Source organism: Cuculus canorus, chromosome 3 (genome assembly GCF_017976375.1).
Source record: "Cuculus canorus isolate bCucCan1 chromosome 3, bCucCan1.pri, whole genome shotgun sequence".
NCBI lineage: Eukaryota > Metazoa > Chordata > Aves > Cuculiformes > Cuculidae > Cuculus > Cuculus canorus.
Genome location: NC_071403.1, coordinates 101,934,207 through 101,954,629, shown reverse-complemented (window position 1 = coordinate 101,954,629; position 20,423 = coordinate 101,934,207). Strand labels below are relative to the sequence as shown.

General features: G+C 52.6%; 1 protein-coding gene across 4 annotated transcripts in view; it reads right to left on the bottom strand.

The window, feature by feature from the left end:
- The window catches only part of TMEM151B (transmembrane protein 151B), a 27,156-nt gene extending 6,733 nt beyond the window's left edge, over positions 1-20,423 (bottom strand). Inside the window, exons 1-4 of one of the 4 annotated variants that reach the window (XM_054062694.1) lie at positions 20,253-20,423; positions 11,208-13,188; positions 10,711-11,113; positions 203-5,768 (exon numbers count right to left, since the gene is read on the bottom strand). In XM_054062694.1, coding sequence (XP_053918669.1) covers positions 11,752-13,188; positions 20,253-20,345 — 1,530 coding nt within the window. In that variant the 5' untranslated portion in view covers positions 20,346-20,423 and the 3' untranslated portion in view covers positions 203-5,768; positions 10,711-11,113; positions 11,208-11,751. Of the gene's footprint in view, positions 1-202; positions 5,769-10,710; positions 11,114-11,207; positions 13,189-20,252 lie in introns of those variants that run through there. The other 3 variants (XM_054062696.1, XM_054062695.1, XM_054062698.1) reach the window with 3 other exon arrangements.

The window sequence follows — 20,423 nt, the reverse complement described above, 5'->3', positions numbered from 1 at the left end:
ATAGGGCACATACCTGATTGCGTCAGTCCTTCAACCACCCCACTCAGGAAAGGTCACAGCAGGGAATTAAGTAAGCAGGCTGACCTCCATCCATCCACTCCCGACGGCTGAGCAATGCCAGGGCTTCACAAGTCTCCCAGCCCTGCCTGGCAACAGTACTCACAGACCCACCACTGGCAGCCACCTCAGTGAATCATCTGAAACTTTTATTACACCGATTTGGTTTACAATCTTTGTACTTTGATATTTCCAACAAAAAAGGCAACATTGTGATATACTGTTTGTACATATATAGAGAGACAGACAGAGCTAGATCATATTGACAGAGTTGAAAAGTAAAAACCGTTTCCCAGTGTTCACAAAAGGATTTGTTCACCATGTACCCGCTTTTGCCTTGCTCTGCCTGATGGATACAGACACCTGCATTGCTGCTGGCCACCAGCCCCTGGCCAACAGGACTTCTCCCTGCACCATGTCACCTCCTTATGGATCAGAAAGGATAGAGTGTGGGGCTGTCCCTGGTGGCAGTGGCCACACAAGGGTGCCAAGAAGGCTCAGCCTCATGCTGTCCCAGGTCTGTGTAGCTCCATTTCCAACTATTTGTGGATGGTCCAGGGGCTACATCCACAAGAAAATTCAACCAGTGACAGCAGCTGTGAAACTTCTACACCTGGGCATCTCCCAGTATTTGTTTCTCGTCCTCGAGACCGAGGTATTGAATAGATTTATTTCTTTTTATTTGCATTTACAAAATATTTGCACTGAATGACACACCTGAATGAGATGAGAAATTGTGTTCAGAAACAGCAGAAAAGACCCAGATCAGCATCAGACTGATGAAGGAACAGCTCCAGCAGCGAGGGTGGGTTGGGAGGTTAATGGAGGTGGCCTGGTCCTGGGCAAGCCTGCCTGTAGCTCCAAGTACAGGGCTGCGTCTGGTCAGCCAGTTGTGCAATGAAAGCTCGTGCTGGGAGGGCAGCGATGAGATCCCTCAGACATGCTAGCAGACACTTGAGGAACTGGCCACCAGAGCCAATGAGGAACAAGGATGGACAGACAAGGGCTTGGGAAAACGTATCATCACCAGAACAACTATTGACTCACTTTCTAGGATACTCACATCTCTTCCTATAAGTGGCCAAGACAGTGAACACCATGTGAGCACCCTCAAAACCCACTCCTGTGATGCCACACACAGGAATCCCTGGACAGGTAGCTGCTGCCTGGAGAACTCTTTGCCTTCCCTCCCTTCAATCTCCTGGCCAAAGAGCAAAGTCCCACACCACTTGCCTACACCCAAGACCTACAGTCCACACTATTTGCCAGTTTGCAAAGGTGGAAACCATTTCTAATGCCACGCACATTGGTAAAAATGAAAGCTCTGACAGCAACAGCAAATCGTCTGAGTGTGAAGACTCCCATCACTGGTGAGTCAGGTTCAGTTACTGTGGCATGGGACTGCCTTGCAGAGCACTAACTAGCAGGTCACTCTGTGGTGGGAAGGGCATGTGCCAGCACAGGGCTAGTACTAACCCCTTAGCTCTCCCATGAGATCCATTCCCAGGGAGTATTCCAGGGCTTTGCGATGGGGGGCGGGGGGTCAGCTGTGGGCCTCCATCTGGAGGAGGGAACAACCTCCAGCACCTTGCCTGGGAGCTGGTCTTACCTCCACTGCTGTCCACCAATGCAGCATGAATCACACAGAACCACAGAAAAGTTTGGATTGGAAGAGACCTGCAAAGGTCATCCAGTCCAATAGCCTTCAACTATTGAGCAGCACTCAGCAGCAGAGAGATCCCAGCCAAGCTGGGAGCATCCCCTGGCCCATGGGTCTGTGCCAGAGAGATGAGGGGAGATAGAGGTAGCTGGGAAGTAAAGGAATGACACAAGGGCTTGCACTTGGGCTGTGCCAGCAGGTGCCCCATTGGGCCAGAGCAGGGGCACCCAGCTGGCTCCCGCCTGCAGCAGATGGTGAGCCCTGCTTCCACTGCTCTGAGCGCAGTGTGCGTGGCAGTAGGAGCCGGTGGCCAACTTCCCAAGCCTGGCAGCTTCTGCTCTCAGTGATCCAGGCATCCATTTGCAAGGTGTCACACTGGCATATGTCGTAAACAGGACAGAAGGTTGATTTTGAGCACTGACTAGGAGTGGAGGAGCAGGCTGCTACAGGGATGGGCAGAGGCTGTGCGTGGAAGTGGTTGCTGTGTTCAGCCTCCCTTTGCTTTGATGGAACTGGATTTGTCCACCCTCGGCTTCTGTCCCTGCTTGCCAGGCACCTGCTGGCCCTCTGTCTAGTCAGCCAAGGTGCTGGTGGCTGACGTTCAACAGCAGGAAGAAAATGAGGGGGCAGGGGGGTAGTGTGCTGCTCCAGGGACAGCACCAGAGAGCCATCTCCAAACTGAGAGGGTGAGGGCCCGGGCAGGCTCAGAGCGTTTTCTGGTCACCTCTTATACGGGCAAACTATGAAACCGAATTGAGGAGTAAATGGCCAGTTTGCAAAATACAGCACCAAGCACTTACTGGCCTGAAACACACCCCCCCATAACCCTGCACCCCAGACAACTGATGCAAGCTCTCCTGATTGCTGGGGACCCTGGCACGACCTACAGCACCCATGCTCTGTGTGTAGCAGCCTCCTTCAAAATTCAGTCACCAGCTGGCCCTGGCCAGGCCCCACACATCACCCTGCTGACAGGGCACTTTTTGCTAACCTAGACACTCTCCTCTTTCTCCCTTCAGCCACAGCGAAGAGAGATGAAGCCTGAGCTTATGTAGCTGGGGAGCAGTGCAGAGCCAAGCCCTACATCAGCCTCCCTTGGCGGAGGGGACAGCTCAGAAATGAAGTGTTCCTCCTCCCTACAGGCTATGCCTGAAATAGCCACGCCTGTCAGATCCCCATCCCTGGCCGTGATGGATTAGCCTCTCCAAGGCACAAGGCAATTTATTCATTAGTGACATTTACACCTTGTGGCTGCATTAGCCATCGCAGCTTGGTGACATGTGCTGGAGCTGTCAGTGCTGGGCTTGGAGGCAACATCGCTGCGTTGACTATGAAGCGAGGCTTGGCCTGGGCACCTCAGCTTTGAAACACCCCCCACCTCTCTCCTCAGCCACAGCATACACAGCCTGCGTTGAAAGCACACTTTGTTTCCAGGTTTCTCCATCAAATGCCCTGTTCTCTCTGTTTCCTTCCCACCTTACCTGCCTCACAGCACTGCTGCTCCTGCACAGCAGCCTCTTGCCCTGTGTCTTCCATCAAAACCACATCTGCAAAGCCTTCTACAGATGTTCTCATAGAGCCCCTCCTCTCCACAAGTGTTGCTGAGCATTTAGGTGCTATTCTGCACTCCTCAGCTAGCTCCTCTATCAAGGTGCTCCTGCGCCTTGTTCAGCCCACAGCAAAGCTGCTCTCAGTCCCAGTGGAGAAGCACAGAGACCATCTTTAGTGACTCCCCAGCAAACGCGCTGCTTTCACCATGATGCTGTCCCCTAGTCCCATACCACCACAAGAGCCAACCTGCCTCTCCTTCCCGGGGACAGCACCAGGGCACTGGGGATCAGGACCACCAAAATGTCAAGGGCTTCTGTTTTCTGACTTTGGTCTGTTGAACTTACCCTGTCTACAAAGGTTCAGAGAATTGCTGTGGAATTCTCTGGGAAAGCATGAAAAGATGCAAAAGTGAGGCTAGGATGTGCTGCAATGCTCTGCAGGCTGTGGTCTCTCCATCAAGCAAGCATGAGGCATGCCAAGGCAGGGAGCATTGTTGGAAGGCCATGCACTTAGGTAAAACAGCAGGTTATAGTGAGGTCTGACCACCAGCATGCCTGAGGTCATCATGCATCTGCTGGCATCTCACAGCTGGCCCACGGTGCTAGCCAAGGAAAGGTCTGAAATGATGCAAACGCAAGGCCTCAGAGGAGTCAGGGAAAGTGCTCTGGCTAGCTGAGAGGAATGACAGTTTGCCCATTGCATTTGGGGAGGGTGAGAAGAGCTGGAGAGTGCTGGCCAGGGAGCAGATTGAGCAGCTCTTGTTTCAAGCAGGCAGCATGGGATTATCTTGTTCTAAAACACAGCCTGCTCCATGCTTTTATCCCTGCTTCCCGCCACTCACTGCAGCAAATGTGACACTTCACACCATCTCCTCACAAAAAACAAACAGGTCAGGAGTTTCATCTCACAAGAAACAAGTAATGCTCTGTCACTCTGCAAAGCCCTTGCTGCGAGGACGGATGGGCAACACCAGACCAAAGCCACAAACACACCAACGCTCTGCAGGGCCATGGGTCCCGGCTGTACACATGAGAACGCAGAAGCCCACCCTGCCATGCACACATACTTGGGTCGATGGCCTGGTCACACCTCCAGGGACAGAGGAAGACTTTATAAACCCCAGCCTTCGTTCCTGATCAGCTTATCCCACTGCAAAGTCACAGAGCTGCCATCCCAGTCTTCCTTGAGCATTTTTTCTCCACCAGCACTGCACATTTTTAACAGAGCTGGCGAAGTGGAGTGGTTAAACCCACCTTATCAACAAAAATTAAATTTTGTAAACAGGGAACAGCAACCTGAAATGCTCCTCACAACTGTTAAGACCTTTTAGTCTCATTTCAGTTTGAAAAAGCCATTGGTATTTCCAAAATGAAATCCTGTTATTCTGGAGTCTCTTTTTTTACCGCTTTATTCCCAACCAGCTGAGCAGTGCTGTGCACGCTGCTTTGTCAGACACTCCATTACTTTCCTTGCCCTCCACTCGGCCCCTAGGGACCAGCTTTACCTCAGCAGGCAGGTGTAGCACAAACAGAGCCCACCAGCTTCTGGCTGGGCTGAGCAGGAGGCAACGTCTGCTTTCAGCCGATCCTCTCTCTCTCTACATCTGCTTCTGGAGATGCATATACACTCAGGCTTGGAATTTGCCAAACCTTTTCACCCTGACCGGTTTGTGGGCTACCATCCAAAGCCTGAATTCATGGCACAGCAGTTGATAGTGCTGCTAATGGATATTGGGACCATAGGACTGATACAAAATACTACATCATCTTACCACATTCTAGCTATGCTTTTTCTTTCACTAATGTGAGTAGCTAAGATTGCAGAAGCAGCTTGTGCTGATGGAGAGTGAAAGAACCTCGTGCGTCTGTGTGTGAAGTTACTTTGCTCTACAAAGTCCACTAAATTATAATCACAGTAGGTGAGCCATCTGTTCCCATAGTTCGAAGGACAGGGGAAGGTTCAGGATGGGCATCGATTTCCCACAAGCTTCTTTTCCCCAAATGAATTTTACAAAAAACAAACAAACAAAAAGCCCCAACAAAAACAGTCTTCCTCAGGAGGAGGGGAGGAATAAAACCCACTTAGCTTTCCAGCAGCCGCTGTGCTTATTCTCAGTGCTGGATGGCCATGCTGCACACTGTAATGGGCTCCTGAAAACTCAGCAGCTTCTAGAAGTGTTGCATAGGTGGATGATGTACCTGTTAGTAGAGCCTGCTATTGAGTTGCAGGAAGAGAAGCTTGCTGAACTCCACAAAGAAACTGTCCCTTCCTCAAGACAGACAGAAAAGGTGAGGAGGGAAGGAGGAAGGGGGGGCCATGAGGCCATGGGTCTTGCAGGTTCAGTTCTGTCCTTGGGACCTCTTTTTCCTCGTGTGCAGAAAAGCTATGGTCCTGTGGGAGAAGGCTCCTCTCCCACGGAGGTCAATCTGCTTGTTAGCTTGCTTTTGAGGGAGATGACGAGATCGCATCCATGGACATAACGTTTCCCTTGGCAGAGCAGCTGTGATGGAGGCAGTAGAGCAGAACAATTCAACCCACTGCTTGTAGAGACAGTAGATATTCAACATTCATTCATGTTGGCCAAGTCCCAACATGAACTCTATGCATCAAAGCAACACTGTGACAGATGAATTTGTCTGGACTCAAGGACACTGAGAAGCTGCTAAGCCAAGCTCACATTGGTATAGCACCACTGGTTTCAATAAAATTACACTAGGAATAAGCATAGCCCATTAATTTCTACCTGAAATGTGGCTAAGCCCCTTTCCCCTTTTTCCAGAATGCCCATGGGGAAAAGAGCCCTAGCCAGGCTCAGCCACAAGTTCCCACTTAGCTCCCAAGACCTATGAACCAGCCTTTGGTGCCCACACACACCTGGCTCAGTGGAGACTCTAGGCCCACGTGCACCGTGGAGGCAGTACTACCAAACAGAGCTAACAGTAAAACCATGCTCCATTTTTGAGATGAAATGGATTCAGACCACATTTGTATAGACCTTATTCTAACCACAATATATATGAATGAAACCTGATTAAAAGCACATATCACAAAGTGAGTTTTATAGCTCTTTGGTAACACAAGACCTCGGTGGTGTCATAGTATTTCAGACCCATGTCCTATAGCTACTGCAGCAGGATAGGAGCACACTGCAGCAAGGTTGTATGCTACTAAAAGTAAGGCAGCACCCTGGTGATAATAGACAGCAGTACTGAAGCAATAATTGGAAAGGCTGGAGAGAGACCTTAAAAGATATTATTCTTCCCTTAGGCTGATCAGCAGGTGATGATTTATTGGCATTGGATGCTACCTAATTTTCTGAAACTTCCACTTAATAAACCTCCTCCTGTGGTCCTCTCTCCATGGGCACCCATTAAGAGTTCCTAAACAGCTCTGCAGCCTCTCAAGCATGAGTGGAAAGACAACAAAGAGGGCAGTGATGGGCTGGGTCTCTAACGTGTATTTTCTGGGAAGATGAAAGGGACAGGTCCTTGCTTGTTTGAAATCAGAAAAACAGCAGCTTCCCCAGCACTAATCCTGAATATCGGCCTGGACTCTGGGAGGCTTGGTGTTGGTCATAAGATTTCCTCTTCTTGTCCTAACAAAAGTCCCAAGAGTTGCTCAGCCCAAAAGACCTCTCTGAAATCTCCCTCCTTGGTGTGATCTGCATGACATGCAGTGGGCACAAGAAGTACCACCAGGCTGGTTATCACTACCTGGTTCTGGTTGAACAAAGAATTGGGCACTATCTGGGAAGCTTCCAGTGTGTGCTGAAAGATGGATAAATGGGTGGTGATATGTCTTGAGGATCAGCTAATCCAGAGCTCCTCACATGCCCACACTCTTTCTTTTTCTAGTTCAGGAAAGCTGAAGAGCTTTTAAGTACCTGGGCAAGCATACTGTCAACAACAGGAAACACCAAATAGCACAAACTTATTGTCCAGCCTTGCAAGCAGTGAGGACTAGCTCTCTTCTAGGGACGTATTAACACCATGAAGTGCCAGGAAGAGAAGCTGGCAGAGTTCCTGCTTCACTTGTCCCATTATGAGAGGAAAGCTTGCTGACGAGTGCAATGCTGAGTCTGGAAAACTGCAATGGGTGAATGATGTATGGAAAAAAACAAACCAGTCTGACTGCGGAGATCCACTAGTTATGCCCCCTTGTACTGATGAGCACATGGCTTTCACCTTCCCAAAAGATGATGCAGGCTGTCCTCCCTTGCATAATGGGCCAGCAGCTCTGTGTACTTTGCTCACTTTGAAAAGATCTGCACCAGAAATGAGGACACAGCCATCCTGACAGACCAAGGCATTGCCTGCACCTTTGGCCCTCTCTTCTCGACCAGGTTGAGCAGGAAGGATAGACTCACTACACAGGGAAAACTTCAGCACCATTATGCAAGCCACAGCTTGTCCTGTAAGAACCCGAGGGAGAGAAGATCCTGAAATTGGTGAATGGAAGGCTGCAGAGACCAGATAACACCTGCTTGTGTTGGGAAGGCTATGGGGAAAAGGAGCAGAGCCAATTAAATTCACCAGTCAATGAAGGAGAAGTAATGGGATTAAGATACAGCAGGGAAAATTCAGGTTAGATATAAGGGAGCAGGTTATCATGAAAGGAGCAGACTGGGCCATCGACTGAGCTGCCAAAGGAATCGTCGTCACCAACACAGACGCGGCAGAGAGCAGACATAAGTCTGCAGGAAGAGCAGGCGCCTGACTGCTGCTCAGCCTGGAGCTGTGGCGGGTGGACGTCTGTGTGCCGGGGGAGATGGGACCACTCCACCGCAGACAGGCTGTGCGCCAGAACAGGGACAGACTGTCTTTGGATATCTGTGCTGATAACCCGAGATGCAAGGAGAATTAAATCAGCTGCCCTCTACCCGGGGCACCAGGGTCCTTTGCCAACACTTAGGAGGAAACCTATACAGGCACAGACCTTCTGCTGGCTGCATCCCATGCTAGGGGTGGGAAGGGAGGGCCCAGTTGTCTGCCGTGGACTTCCCTGCCTGGATAGACATGCTGCCCTGCCATTGCAGGGAGGGAGATGGAAAGGGAGCACAACCCCAGTTTCAGTCTGTACTCTTCACCTCCACCACTTCCCTGACAAGACGCCAGGCAGTTCCTGTCCCTCCTGCCCAATCCTGCTCTCCTACCATGCCTAAGTGTTGCATCCCTCTTTCCTGAGCCTAAGACAGGGCAGGAAGGTCTCCAGCCTGGCAAGAAAGGAGCAAGATGGACTTGGGGTGGGGCTACCTCCACCACGTGCAGTGGGGTAGGAGGACCAAGGATAAGAGGAAGAGATGTCTGAAAAATCCTGGCATGCAGTGTGAGAGCACTGGTGAGAGAGGTCCCACTCCTCAGGGTGCTGAGTGTCTGGCATAGCCACAGACTGTGGCACTAGGACTGCCTCTGGGACCTGGCATTACGTGCACGAGGAAGGTGTTCAGCAGCAGGAAGACTCTGCATGAATCCTGCAGGCCAGAATATCAGCCATGCCTCAAAGACACGCATATCAACCTGGACAGACCACCTCCAGAATAAGATTTCATGGGTGAAAAATGGGGCCAGAGGAATAAACTCAGAAAATCTCATGAAGAGGCCTGGAAAGAGCCAAGGACAAGGTATGTGAAAGCAGAACTCTGCTGTAGGCGCTAAAGGACAGGAGCACAGAGACCCTGCTAATCTGTCTCTATTCTGAGGACTGTCTTTGCTCCAGGGAGCTAAAAGGCCTGCCAAACTTTTGATAAATCCATCTGTCCAAGGCACCTTGGAGACTGGAGATAGAAAGATGGACCATCACAGCCGATTTCAAGCCATGTGTAGGTGATTTCAAAGAGAACTTGTTGGGAAGGACAAGCAGACCATTTTCCTCACTAAAGACCCATTGCAGCTCCATTGACTGAATGGATCTCCTGATTCACTAGGATACACAAGCACAGACCATTATCTCCCCAGAGTCACAAGGACCCTCAGCATTGGCCTTGACTTACATTAGACCCTTGGAGAGAGAAGAACAAATACACACCAAGCCAAACATCATCTAATGCAAGAAAATCCCAGGGCAGCTAAGGGGGCTGTACCAGCTTTCACCCAGTCTGAATCTATACCAATAATGATGAGAACAAAAGGCGGAGGAAGGATGTGTCCACACCAGGGACCTCGTGCTTCCCTGTTTTCTCTTATTTAAGCCAATATCTAGATTTGGTAGTGATGGTAAGGGCAGATTACAAGACAGAATCACAATGGAGTGGGCTTTTAAAAGTCTTTCTGTTCAAACTGCCATTTTTCAGAGTCTAGCCTTTGAGATACAGGAGGCCAATGGCAAGAGACCCAACCAGGACATGCAAGGAACAAAGAGCAGAAGAACAGACCACTCTGGGGACAAAGACAAACATTGCCTTATAATCCCCACACGTACTGACTGCTCCAGGCTTGCCAGCAAGAGGTGATTTTCAAAAGAGGACTGATGTGATGGAAGGTTGCATTTGCAGCCTCCCCAGGACCTCGGAGAAAGCAGTACAGCAGCGTGACTAGAGAAACAGAACCTTCATTAATAAGTTGGCAGGGGGAAGACTGGCTGAACTAAAAATGCCTTACTGTTTGCTGTGACATCTTACCCTTCTGCAAAGGATGCAGAGGCAGACACCAAGCTTGAACACACAGTTTCTAATGGACTTGTCACCCAAGACCTGCTGTTCTCAGCCATTATTTGCCCCACTGGATGAGGGAAGAGTGGTAGATGAGGAGCAGCGCTGCCTGGAGAAATTGCTGTCTGATTGGGCACACACTGCCCCAAAGAGCTGACTGAAAAGGAGACAGCTTTTCTGAAAACAGAGATACAAGAAATCTGGGGATGTGTTGATAGAAAAGTAAAAGCTGGGTGCCTGCACGCTACAGCCACTGATGCATCTTCATGACATAAAGCCTCCTGGGCCAACATCACTGAGATGTTTTCCAGCAGGATAGAAGGGGCAGCGTAGAGCTCAGAGCAGGCTAACCCGCCCTGACAAGAGCAGAGCAGAGTAGCCCAGGGGCTAATGGGCTACACAGAAGCCACTTCATTTCTCACAGTCTGACACCTTTCTACAAAAATCTCAGTAGTGCATATCTCTTGGTTTTAAGCAGGTTCCCCTCTAATGTACCCTCAGCCTCTGTTCTGCAGAGCACCCTTCAGGGCAGATACCTCCCAGCTGTGGGACCTGCAAGCATAACGGGGCCTTACAGTAAGGGAATCACGTTGTTCCTCACTTCCCCAGCCCAGGTTCCCGACACTCCAGCATGCTTTTGCATTTCTTCCTACCAGCCCCTCAGAGCTCTCTGCCAAAGCCCAGCTGCCAAGAGCCTGCAGCCAGAGCCCAGCCTGATCTCATGCAAAATTCACTCTTGCAAACATGCACCAACCTGCTGCTCTATTATCAACAGAAGAACTACAGCTGAACCTACCAGAACCTTCCTTGATGCTTGTCTGTATCGATTAGGATACACTTCAAAGCCAGGTAGGGACCCCAGCCACTTGACACGCTGCCTATTACCACGACGCCTGTCCCAGTGCCATCCTCTTCCCTTTCCTCAGCTCACCGGGGACCTCTCATTTTCTCTCTCCAGCTGAGCCTTCCTCCAGCAAGTGGATCAGGAGTGCTGCAGATCACTGCTTCATCTGGATTTGCACATTCACACCTTCTCCGGTGCTGCCTGCCTGCTGTAATCCCAAACCAAAAGCCCTTTACCTAGGGGATGCTGACTCCCAGAGCTGGCATGCCAAGGCTTCCTAAGGAGCCGAGCCTGGGATCCTCTGCACGTGGTGCCATTCCCAGCAGTGAGAACAGAGTAACAGTCGAAGCATGGTCTAAAAAAAAAAAAAAAAAGAAAGTGGGGAGGGTGGGGAATGGTCAAGGTGAAGGGAAAGAGCTGGATTCGTGGCTTTCAGCCTTTGCTCTAACCTGCTGCTCAGCTCCAGGTGTTTGGGTGCCCAAGACCTTTAGGCACAGGCACTTTCATGCTGCTCCCAAAGGGCCTGTTCCTCTCCACTCTGCAAGGGGTCTCACTCCAGTGTGGGCAGCGGGTTGGGCAGAGGTGCAGCAGGGCGCTTTCTGGTGGCTGCTGGTTCCTCAGAGCACGAGCCAGCCTGAGGCCACGGCTGGAAGCCAAAGCACTCCCCTCCCTGCATCAGGCCTGTCTTTTTATTCCCCCCCTTTGGATCTTGGTGTCATGAATAATGATTTTGGGGTCGGTTTGGTTGGGTTTTTTTGCACGTGGTGGTCGGTCTAGAGTTCTGTGCCATATCTAGGGGAGCATGAGCGTTCACCCCTTCGGGAGGTCAGAGCCATGCCTGGGGGGAGCTTTCACTGGCTGTCAGAGCGAGATGCTGTGCCCGCTCCATCCTGATATCCTCCTGGGCCATCTCCCTTCCTTGCGCTCCTCTCCCCAAATCCTGTGCTGGCTCGGGCCAGGCAACAGACAATGAGATCTCACTGCCCTCTGCTTTCACAGTGAGGTCTCCACACAGGACCCGTTTCGGTGGAGGTGACGGTGGTCGTGGTTCAGGCAGCCTTCATTGCGGTGCACAATGAGGATGGGAAAGTAGAGGGCATCCTGGTAAGGAGGGGGGTCTTCCTCCTCCACAGTCACCTGGCTGGAGAGGCGGGTCTGCTCCGTGGGACAGCTCTGCTCATTCAGGCTCCCACTCCGGCTCTGCCAAAGACAGCTGCGTCGTGAGCCATACAGGCGGCCCAGGGAGAAGCGGCTGCTGCTGAAGGGGATCCTGGGGCTGCCGTTGCAGATGCTCAGGGCGCTGCGGGAGAAGATAGAGGAGCTGCTTATAGTCCTGTGGCACCGCTCACAGTTCTGCCGGTAGCCACCATACCGGCAAGCGGAGTAGCTAGTGCAGCCAGAAAGCCCCACCAAGTCCATCAGGACTGCTTCTGAGTAGCTCGGCACCAGCTGTTGATTGGATCGAATGTGCCACTCCAGCTCAGTACTGTCCACTGTGTTGACGCGGGGCATCCTCCGGCAGAAGGTACGCTCCTCAGCCGGCGTCACTGCCACATAGTCAAACCCAAAGAGTTTCTCCACATGGTAATGGACGTAGGAGGTGCGGTACTCGTTTAGCACCCGCAGGGGCCAGGATAGGGTCAGCAGAGCTGCCACCCAGAAGACATAGTGGGACACATACCAAGGCAGGTTGTCTGGGTCAGAAAAGGCCACCATGTATTCCTTGAAGTCCACGTTTTTGAGGTGCATCCCCTCTCTGGCCTCCATGTAGTCATCTAGGCCCTCATTCTCCGTGAAGAAGCGGGCCCGCTGAGTCAGGTAGGAGTTCTCCGACTCCACATTGGCAAAGCTGAAACACTTGGTGAAGCGGAGCCGTGTGGCTGGGTAGCTCTCCAAGTCAATGAGGTCCTTGGAGATGTCCTTAACTCCACAATTGGAATAATCAAACTCTGCCTCTGCCACATGGGTGTTGACCCGCTCGTGATACACTTGTGTGGTGGTGTAGGCATCCCCATTGCGGTAGCGGGTAACCTGCCGGGTCCTACGGACATAGTGGTAGCTGATGGCCTTCCACCAGATGCAGGGTGTAGCCTGCTGCATCCGCTGCACGCGCTCATGAACGCTTTCCACATCCACTTTGTACTGCAGCTCATTGCGGGTGTAGCAGTGCCAGCACTCCACCAGGTACACCACATAGAGCATGACCAGGAAGGCCAAGGGGATGTAGACATAGCCGTTGGAACAGGGGCTGTCATGGTACATCATGGACTTGCCCTTGTAAGCGCTGTCAAAGGTCAATCGAGTCACCTTGGTGACATGGCACCAGGTCATGGCTCCCATGCAGCCGTACATGAGGAGGGACAGCAGCAGGCATTTCCAATGCGACTCTCGGCACAGGGACTTGCTGAGAGACTGCTTCACCGGCCGCTGCTGCTCCAGGGGACCAGGAAAAGAGGAGAGAAAACAAGAGAGGAGTCAGTATGCTGCAGTGGCAGGGGGAAGGGGAGCAAGCAGTGCTGCGGTGACACCCGTAGCAATGTGAATGGGGACAAAACGGCAGACGCCAAAGGGCTCCTAGCCTCAGCAGGCAGGCCAGAGGCCAGGATGACAGTCCCACAGTGCAGGTGGCTGTCGCCCTCATTTCCCTTCGCAGTGCTCTGCCCCAGCTTGGTGGATGGCTAGAGCCCAGCTGGGTGGGGAGAAGAGCAGCAGAAGGCAACTCTGCTGGCCTGCACCCCAAGCATCCCCCTTCTTCAATGGGGAGTAGCTGTCACCACTGCCACATCCCAGGGAGATGTATTGAAGCAAGACAGAGGTTGGGGGATGCCCCCTGCGCCCATCCCACCAGCGCAAGCAGCTCCAGCTGACGGGTCATCTCATCTGAACAGCTCACCACAGCTCATCCCAACGTGACTCTCACTGCTCGCAAACCAGTCTCTCCCCCTTTCACAATAAAAACTGACAGCAACATTCAGATTTCTCCCACCAGGCAGCACAAACAGCCTGGGGTTCCTATAAGGCAGAGAAATGGATCTTCTGCAGCTGGAAAGGCCTCTGTTTGGTAATGGCGATTCCCACCACAGCACTTGGCAACCAAAGAGGCTCTGAAGTGCTTCACAAGTGCTTTGTAAACCACACAAGTGGGAAAGTACTTTTCCACAACTGAAATGCAGCCACCTCTGGTGGGAAAGAAAGAAAATGTGGAATAATGTCCTAGAAGGTGTTCAAGCTGGAAGAGAAGAGCATGCCACTGCTCTGCAGCAGCAGGGAGGGTGAGCAGCCAGTCACAGCTGCCAGTAAATGTCCCTGCTGGATCTGAGCTATAGGTGTGACAGCTCGCATTTCTGGAAAAACTGCTCTCGGGTCTCTCATGGTGAGGAAAAGGCAGGACTTCAGCAACAGGACTTCTAAAAGAGATTGCACTGGCACCTTCACCACAGGAACCGTGCAGCGTTTCACAGAGACCCAGGAAAAAGTCCCACTTAAGGAATCCTCTGTCACTTTCTGCAACACTCTGAAGTCTCAAGTATTGATTCAGCTTGGTCAGTGAAACCTGACAGTATCACACCCAAAGGGAGAACATGCAAAGTGGTTATTTGCTTTCTTACACAGAAGACTTCATCCAGCACAAATATCATCCAACCCAGCAATCTCCAAAGGCATGACCTGAAAGAGGGGGGCAAGAACCACAGCCTTGTGCAGATGCTACTAAACTCACCAAGAGGATTCCAGCTTTGCTTTCCCTTCCCAGCTGCACAGGGCACAGCTCCTAAGCTGACCTCCACCACCACAGTAACTAACACCAGCCATAATGACACCACTCAGGGCAGTGAAGTTCAAGCCTAGCCCCATCCCTCATCCATTCCCGAGCGCACTGGGCTGGAGAGGCCTTTCAGCCAGGGATCCCAAAGAGCTCACACTGTTAGAAAGTGGATGGCAGGCACTCTTGCATGAAAAGGGAAATTAAAGCAAAAATCAGAGGTCACAATATCACTGGCAGGTCTAGGGACAGATCTGGGCCTCTTCTTCCCTCTAGGAAGTCCCCCCTTTATGCCCGTGAAAAGCCCATCAGCCCTGGCTTGGTCCCCTAAAGTACCACATGCTAATCTTTCCTCCCTACAGCTGCCAAAGCCTAGCCCACCCCATGCCAGTGGGACTTCTGCCACTGTGATTAGCAGGGCTGGATCCAGCCCAAATCTCCAGCAGAGGTTTCTCTCCCGGAGGCAGGGAGCTTCCCTTTCCGCTCATCCAGCAGCCAGTCTGTGATGAATAGAGCAGGCAGCACATCCAGAGGGGTGGTGAAAGGAAAAACGGCACATCCCCCTGGGGGCCCTGAGCATCAGTAGCCCTGAGTCCTCCTCTTTGGGGAAACCATCTGAGAGCAAGAGCTAGCAACAGACACAGAGCCCAGGGAAAGCAGGAGGGGCAGCGCTAGTCTGCAGGCAACAGTGAAGGCTGTAGGGCAGCTCTGCTCAGTAGTCCTGGCACAGACCCATTTGTGCCCCAGACTCCTCAGTGTGACCCTCCACTGCAGCAGCCTCACAGTCATGGGGCAAGAATAGAACCTTGGGCAAGAGAAAAGGGAGCGAGGAGAGGAAGAGGGGGCACCCAGCAGGCAAAGCCAACTGAGCTGTGCCCTCCCTATTCAGGTCCACACTGCTGTCACAAGAGGCTGCCCAGATTCCGCTGCCTTCACTTGGCTGCAGCACAGCTCTACTGTGCCACTACCCAGGTGGCTGAAGGTTTCCTATCCCGCAGCTGCCCTCTGCATTGCAAATCCTTCCCAGCAGCACCAGCCCTGGCTGCAAGGCTCTAAGGGGACTGCTCAGCCGAAGGAGGAGGAGCACAGGATGTCTGAGCAGAAGATGCGAGGCACACGGTAACCCTCGGGTACCTGTGGGGTGAAAGGGCTTGCACAGAAACAGTGCCTTGTTTGAGGGAGGATCTGCAAATGGAGCACAAGGAATAAAGCAAAGCATTCAACTCACTCATTTGACAAGATGGGGAAGGGGTACCAAGAAGGCAAGTTTTCAGCCAGGTCTTTTTTGGAAAAGTAAATTCCACATCCCTGTCACTCCCTGGCCCCTAACATCCTGCACTGCCTGTGTCACCCTGCTCAAGAGAAGGGCGGTACTGGCTTTCGCCCTGCAGAGATGCAGGCAAACCCTGCTGCGATTACCTACCCGGGCAGGTCGGCCGGCAGTGCGATGCAGCTCAGGCTTGGTTCCAGGAACTGTGTTAGCAGGGCTCTAGTCCACGCATTAGTCTCCTCCTAGGACTACGCAGCATTGAGATACTGCAGCACTTTTACAGGGTCACGCTAACCCCTGCTGTAAACTGTTTACAACCAGTTTTGTCCTAGGCTTTTGAGGCAAAATACTTACACATCCACCGTGTTGGTGAGGTTTCTGAAAGCTGATCAAGAGTCAATGACAGGGGATGCAATCACAGCAGAGACAGAGGAGGAGCCAGCCGCAGAGTATAATCCCAGTAGGAACTGCAGCATGCCTGCTTCTCTCCTGGGCTGCAGAGGGCTCACAGGAGCAAACAACCAGCTCCACAGCTTCTCCCTGCAGAAGCAGCTAAATAAGGTTGCCTCCTTGACCTCTTAACCAGCTTTGGAGAAGTCCAGAACAGCAAACATACAGATGAGAAAGCTGGGGAAAGGGAAATCCTTACTGTCCTAGAACGGTGGCACCAAGAAGAGAGCAGGCTCTGATATAAATGCCATAACCATGTTCTCACTGCAGTCTGATGAAACGAGGCAAAAGGCTTGCCCTACTTCACTGCAGATAGGGTTTCCCTCCATCACCAGGAGCCTCCCTCGTTGCTCTGACTTAAGCACTGGAGAGTGGTGAGCTAATCCACTATTCTAGGTGCACCTGAACATCTCAGCAGTGCTAGAGGGCAAAACTGGTCCAGCCATGGCCACTTTCTGGGACCCCAGTCAACGCCCTTCTCTGTGCTTCAGTCCATCATGTAGAAAACACATGGGACAACCCTGGGAGCTAACTCTGGCTGTAACAGATTGGGAAGGACAAGGGGCAGAGCATTGCTAGAGCCTCCCTACCCTCATGCATAGTGTTTGCCTCTGACATTGCCCCTACAGTGAAAGGAGAGGATTCCCACATCTACAGCTGCTGCTCCAGGATGAGCAGGAATGGGTGGAGGGGGTCATGAAGCAAACCAGGATGCCTGCAATGCATAGAGCAGAGGCAGTAGAAAAGAGGGCCCCCATCACTGCTTGCACTAAACTCCTCTGAGATCTGGAGAATCCACTTTGCAACAAAAAGCTGTGAGGGGATAAACCTGCCCAGAGCCCCAGTGGCCAAGCGCATGGGCCAAAAATGCCTTCATTGCCCCTACAAACTTGGCCTTGCAACTCTAAACACTAAACAACTCCAGAAATCCTTCAAGCTCTACAAAGCTTCTCTCTGAAGCAGCCTGGCCCTGGCCTCATGTACTGTCCTTCCATTTAACAAGTGTTCCCAAGTCCTCACCATCTGCGCCTCACACCTGCTTCTCCCTGCAGAGACCACCCCGAAATCTCCAATTCACCCCAGAACACTAAGCCTTCACTTTATAAGATGCCCCAGGGTTCACAGGGTTAGGTGTCCTATAGACAGCCCTCTACAGTGCGGAAAAAAATAATCAAAAGCCCCAGAGCAGCAGCTTTCAGGTAGTTCCTGAGTGTCAGGCTATGGCAGCAGCCTGCAGCAGACTCCAGTGGGACTCCTGAGTATCCATTTCCACGGCTGTGCCCTGCTGATTTGCCTACACTATGCAATGATTTAATAAGCCCTGTCCCCTTTAACCTCAAATCCCCAAAACAAGGCAAGTGGGGAGGATACAGTAATTTCTAGGAATTGCCACCATCTCCCAAGGCCCCAGACAGACATCGGCAACTCTTGGTCAGGATGGTCCCAGCAAACACCCACATCACATCCCACATGCCTACTGCCCAGATTCAGGAATCACCTGCCCAAAAAAAAAGAGCCGGCTCAGCCTCAGGCTGGCAGCATTGCCAACTGCAGAGGAAAGGAGAAGGCTGAGCATCTAGAAGCCAGGGAATTCTGCCAGCAGTCAGCTCCTGCAATGGTACCAAGGTCTCCATTTTACATAGCAACCTGGAGGAGAACTGGTTCCCTCCATCAGATCCCACCTGAATGGTAGGGCAAGGGCATTTTTTCACTCGTTCCCAGGCTGAAGAGCTTGTCCCTTGGCATTTCATACCCTCCAAGGTGGAAATGCATTGCTGAGTGAGATTCAGCTCACCACCACTAAGTGCAGGTGTATGCATATGATGCCAAGAGGAAACAAGGGCTCAGCCCGCCACAGCCAGCTGGGACAAGCTGAGCAGCACCTGAAATCTTGGAAGGTTCTGAAGTGCGGTGACCTGAGACATGTCAAGATGAGGTACCGTCAAACAGGACAGAGGTCACTTCCCATTTTCCAATCCCCAGACATCTCCTCTTGCTCCCTGGATAATGGACCCTTACAGGTAGGATTCAGCCACACTCCTGGAACGCTCAGCAATGCTGGCAGCAGCAGTTTGTCCTGATGGAAATGAGGACAACACACTGCCCGTACAGCCTTACAGAGGAACAGTAGGGGAGCAGGAACACCCATCCCTTCTGATATTTCTGAAGACAAGATGATTGCCCTAGGTCAGTCCATGAATCCAAGCTGCCTGCTAAGGTCTCTCCTCATTGCATCAGATGAAATACCAGTAAGCATGGCATTGTCAGGAAAGGCTGCAGCTTCCCTCTCCTCCACCAGCTGCTTCATGCAAGCCTGTGATAGATTCTGGCTGCAGGAAGCTTGTCCTTAGCCTAAACAGTGCAGATCATGGATTGCAGCCCTTCTGCCTGCTTCAATGGGGTAAGATTATACTGACACCCTACTTGGCAGCCACCATGGAGCAATCATAGCCCAGACGATCTTCTCATAATCCTTATGAGGCAGGGGACACGGTAGGTGAGGTTAACTCATTCAGGCACTGCCCCTGCTATGCTTCTTTCATCCAAACTGGCTCCTGCTCTGGCAGCTCTCAAAAGGCACCGTGCTCTCTTGAAGGTAGCACCAGAACTGCCAGGGCACTGGGGGCAAAAGACCACGGCACAGCATGGCACAAGCATGTCCTCATGCTAAAATGGTACCTCACAGTTTAGCTTCCCTGGCCAAGATCTGTTTGGAGAACCCGTGTTCATGGCACCAGAGGCTGCTGAATGGAAGCAGAAAAAAAGAGGAACAGCCGCAGAGCAGAATATACAGTATTCATACAGCTCCCCAGTCCTGGAACCTCAGCATTCCTCTCCCGCAATTATTTATGTCTAAATATAAGTCTGTATATATAGAATAACCATGCATGGGCATGTACACTATACCAGGATTATGCAGTACTTGCTAACCGCAGCTCCTCAACAGCAGAGGACAAGTGATGCACCAGATTCTGAGCAACCCCTCAACCTGCCCTTTGAGCTGTGCTCTCACCAGTGAGGACAACCCACCACACCAGGTGAACACTTCCCTTCCTATGCTGCCTAGCTGCCCTCCATGGGCTGCTGGCCCCATGGCATAAGGTGGATCTTGCTAGTCAGTGAAATTGTTTTCTCTCCTCTTAAGAAGCCCAAGCGGCAAGCGGGATCTGTGGGGGCAGACAAAGGGGCTCACACACCTGCCTTCCTCTGCTGTTCCATACGCACGGAGCACTCTGCTTCTTACCTTTTTTTGGCACCTGCTGCCTGGATGCTAGAGGAGTCGACAGTTGGAGGGGGACTGCAGCATACCTGGAGGCAAGGCTGTGCCAGCACCTGGCCTGCCCTAGCCTGCACCTTCTGCTGTCTCCATCCTACCTCCAGCTGAGAGCAGCCACCAGCGACAACCCTGGGATCCAGCACATCCCCAGACCCCTGCTGCCCACCGCACCTTCCCTCGCAGTGACCCAGGCAGCTGTGCTACCCCCTGCGCCCCGCAAACCAGAGGACAGGAAGGGGGCTCCTCATAACCATTTCTCCTCGGCATAACAACCCACCTCACCGAGCCCAAGCAGCACCCCGAGCTTTTCTCTTGCGATTTTCTCCTTTCCTCCGCCTCTGACACCCCATCCGTCCCCATCCCCGGACGGCGCCGGCTGCCGCATCACTTCCATCCTGGAGATTTTCTCCTGTTCCCCCTTCCTCCAACACCTCATCTGCCCTCATCTCCGGAGGGCGCCGTCTGCCGCATCCCTTCCATCCTGGCGATATTCTCTTATTTTCCCTTTCTCCAACACCCCATCCCCGGACGGCGCCGGCTGCCGCATCCCTCCCATCCCGGCGATCTTCTCCCTTCCTCCAACACCCCATCCCCGGACGGCACCGGCTGCCGCATCCCTCGCACCCCAGCGGCCCCGCGGCGAGCGCTGGAGAAGCGGTGCCGGGGTTCCCGGCTCGGGGGGGCACAGCCCGTCCCGGCGGGGCGGCCCGCGGGCGGGGGGGCGCCCGGTCGCTCACCTCCTCCCGGGCCCCCTCCGCCTCCTCCTCCGGAGGCACCGGCGTGCTGCTGCCTCCGTCGCTGGCCGCGGCCGCCGAGGCCGGGGGGGACATGGCGGCGGCGGGGGCGCCCCGCTGGCGGTGCCCGCGGGCCGGGCAGCTGCATTCTCCCGGCCGCCGCCGGGCGCTGCC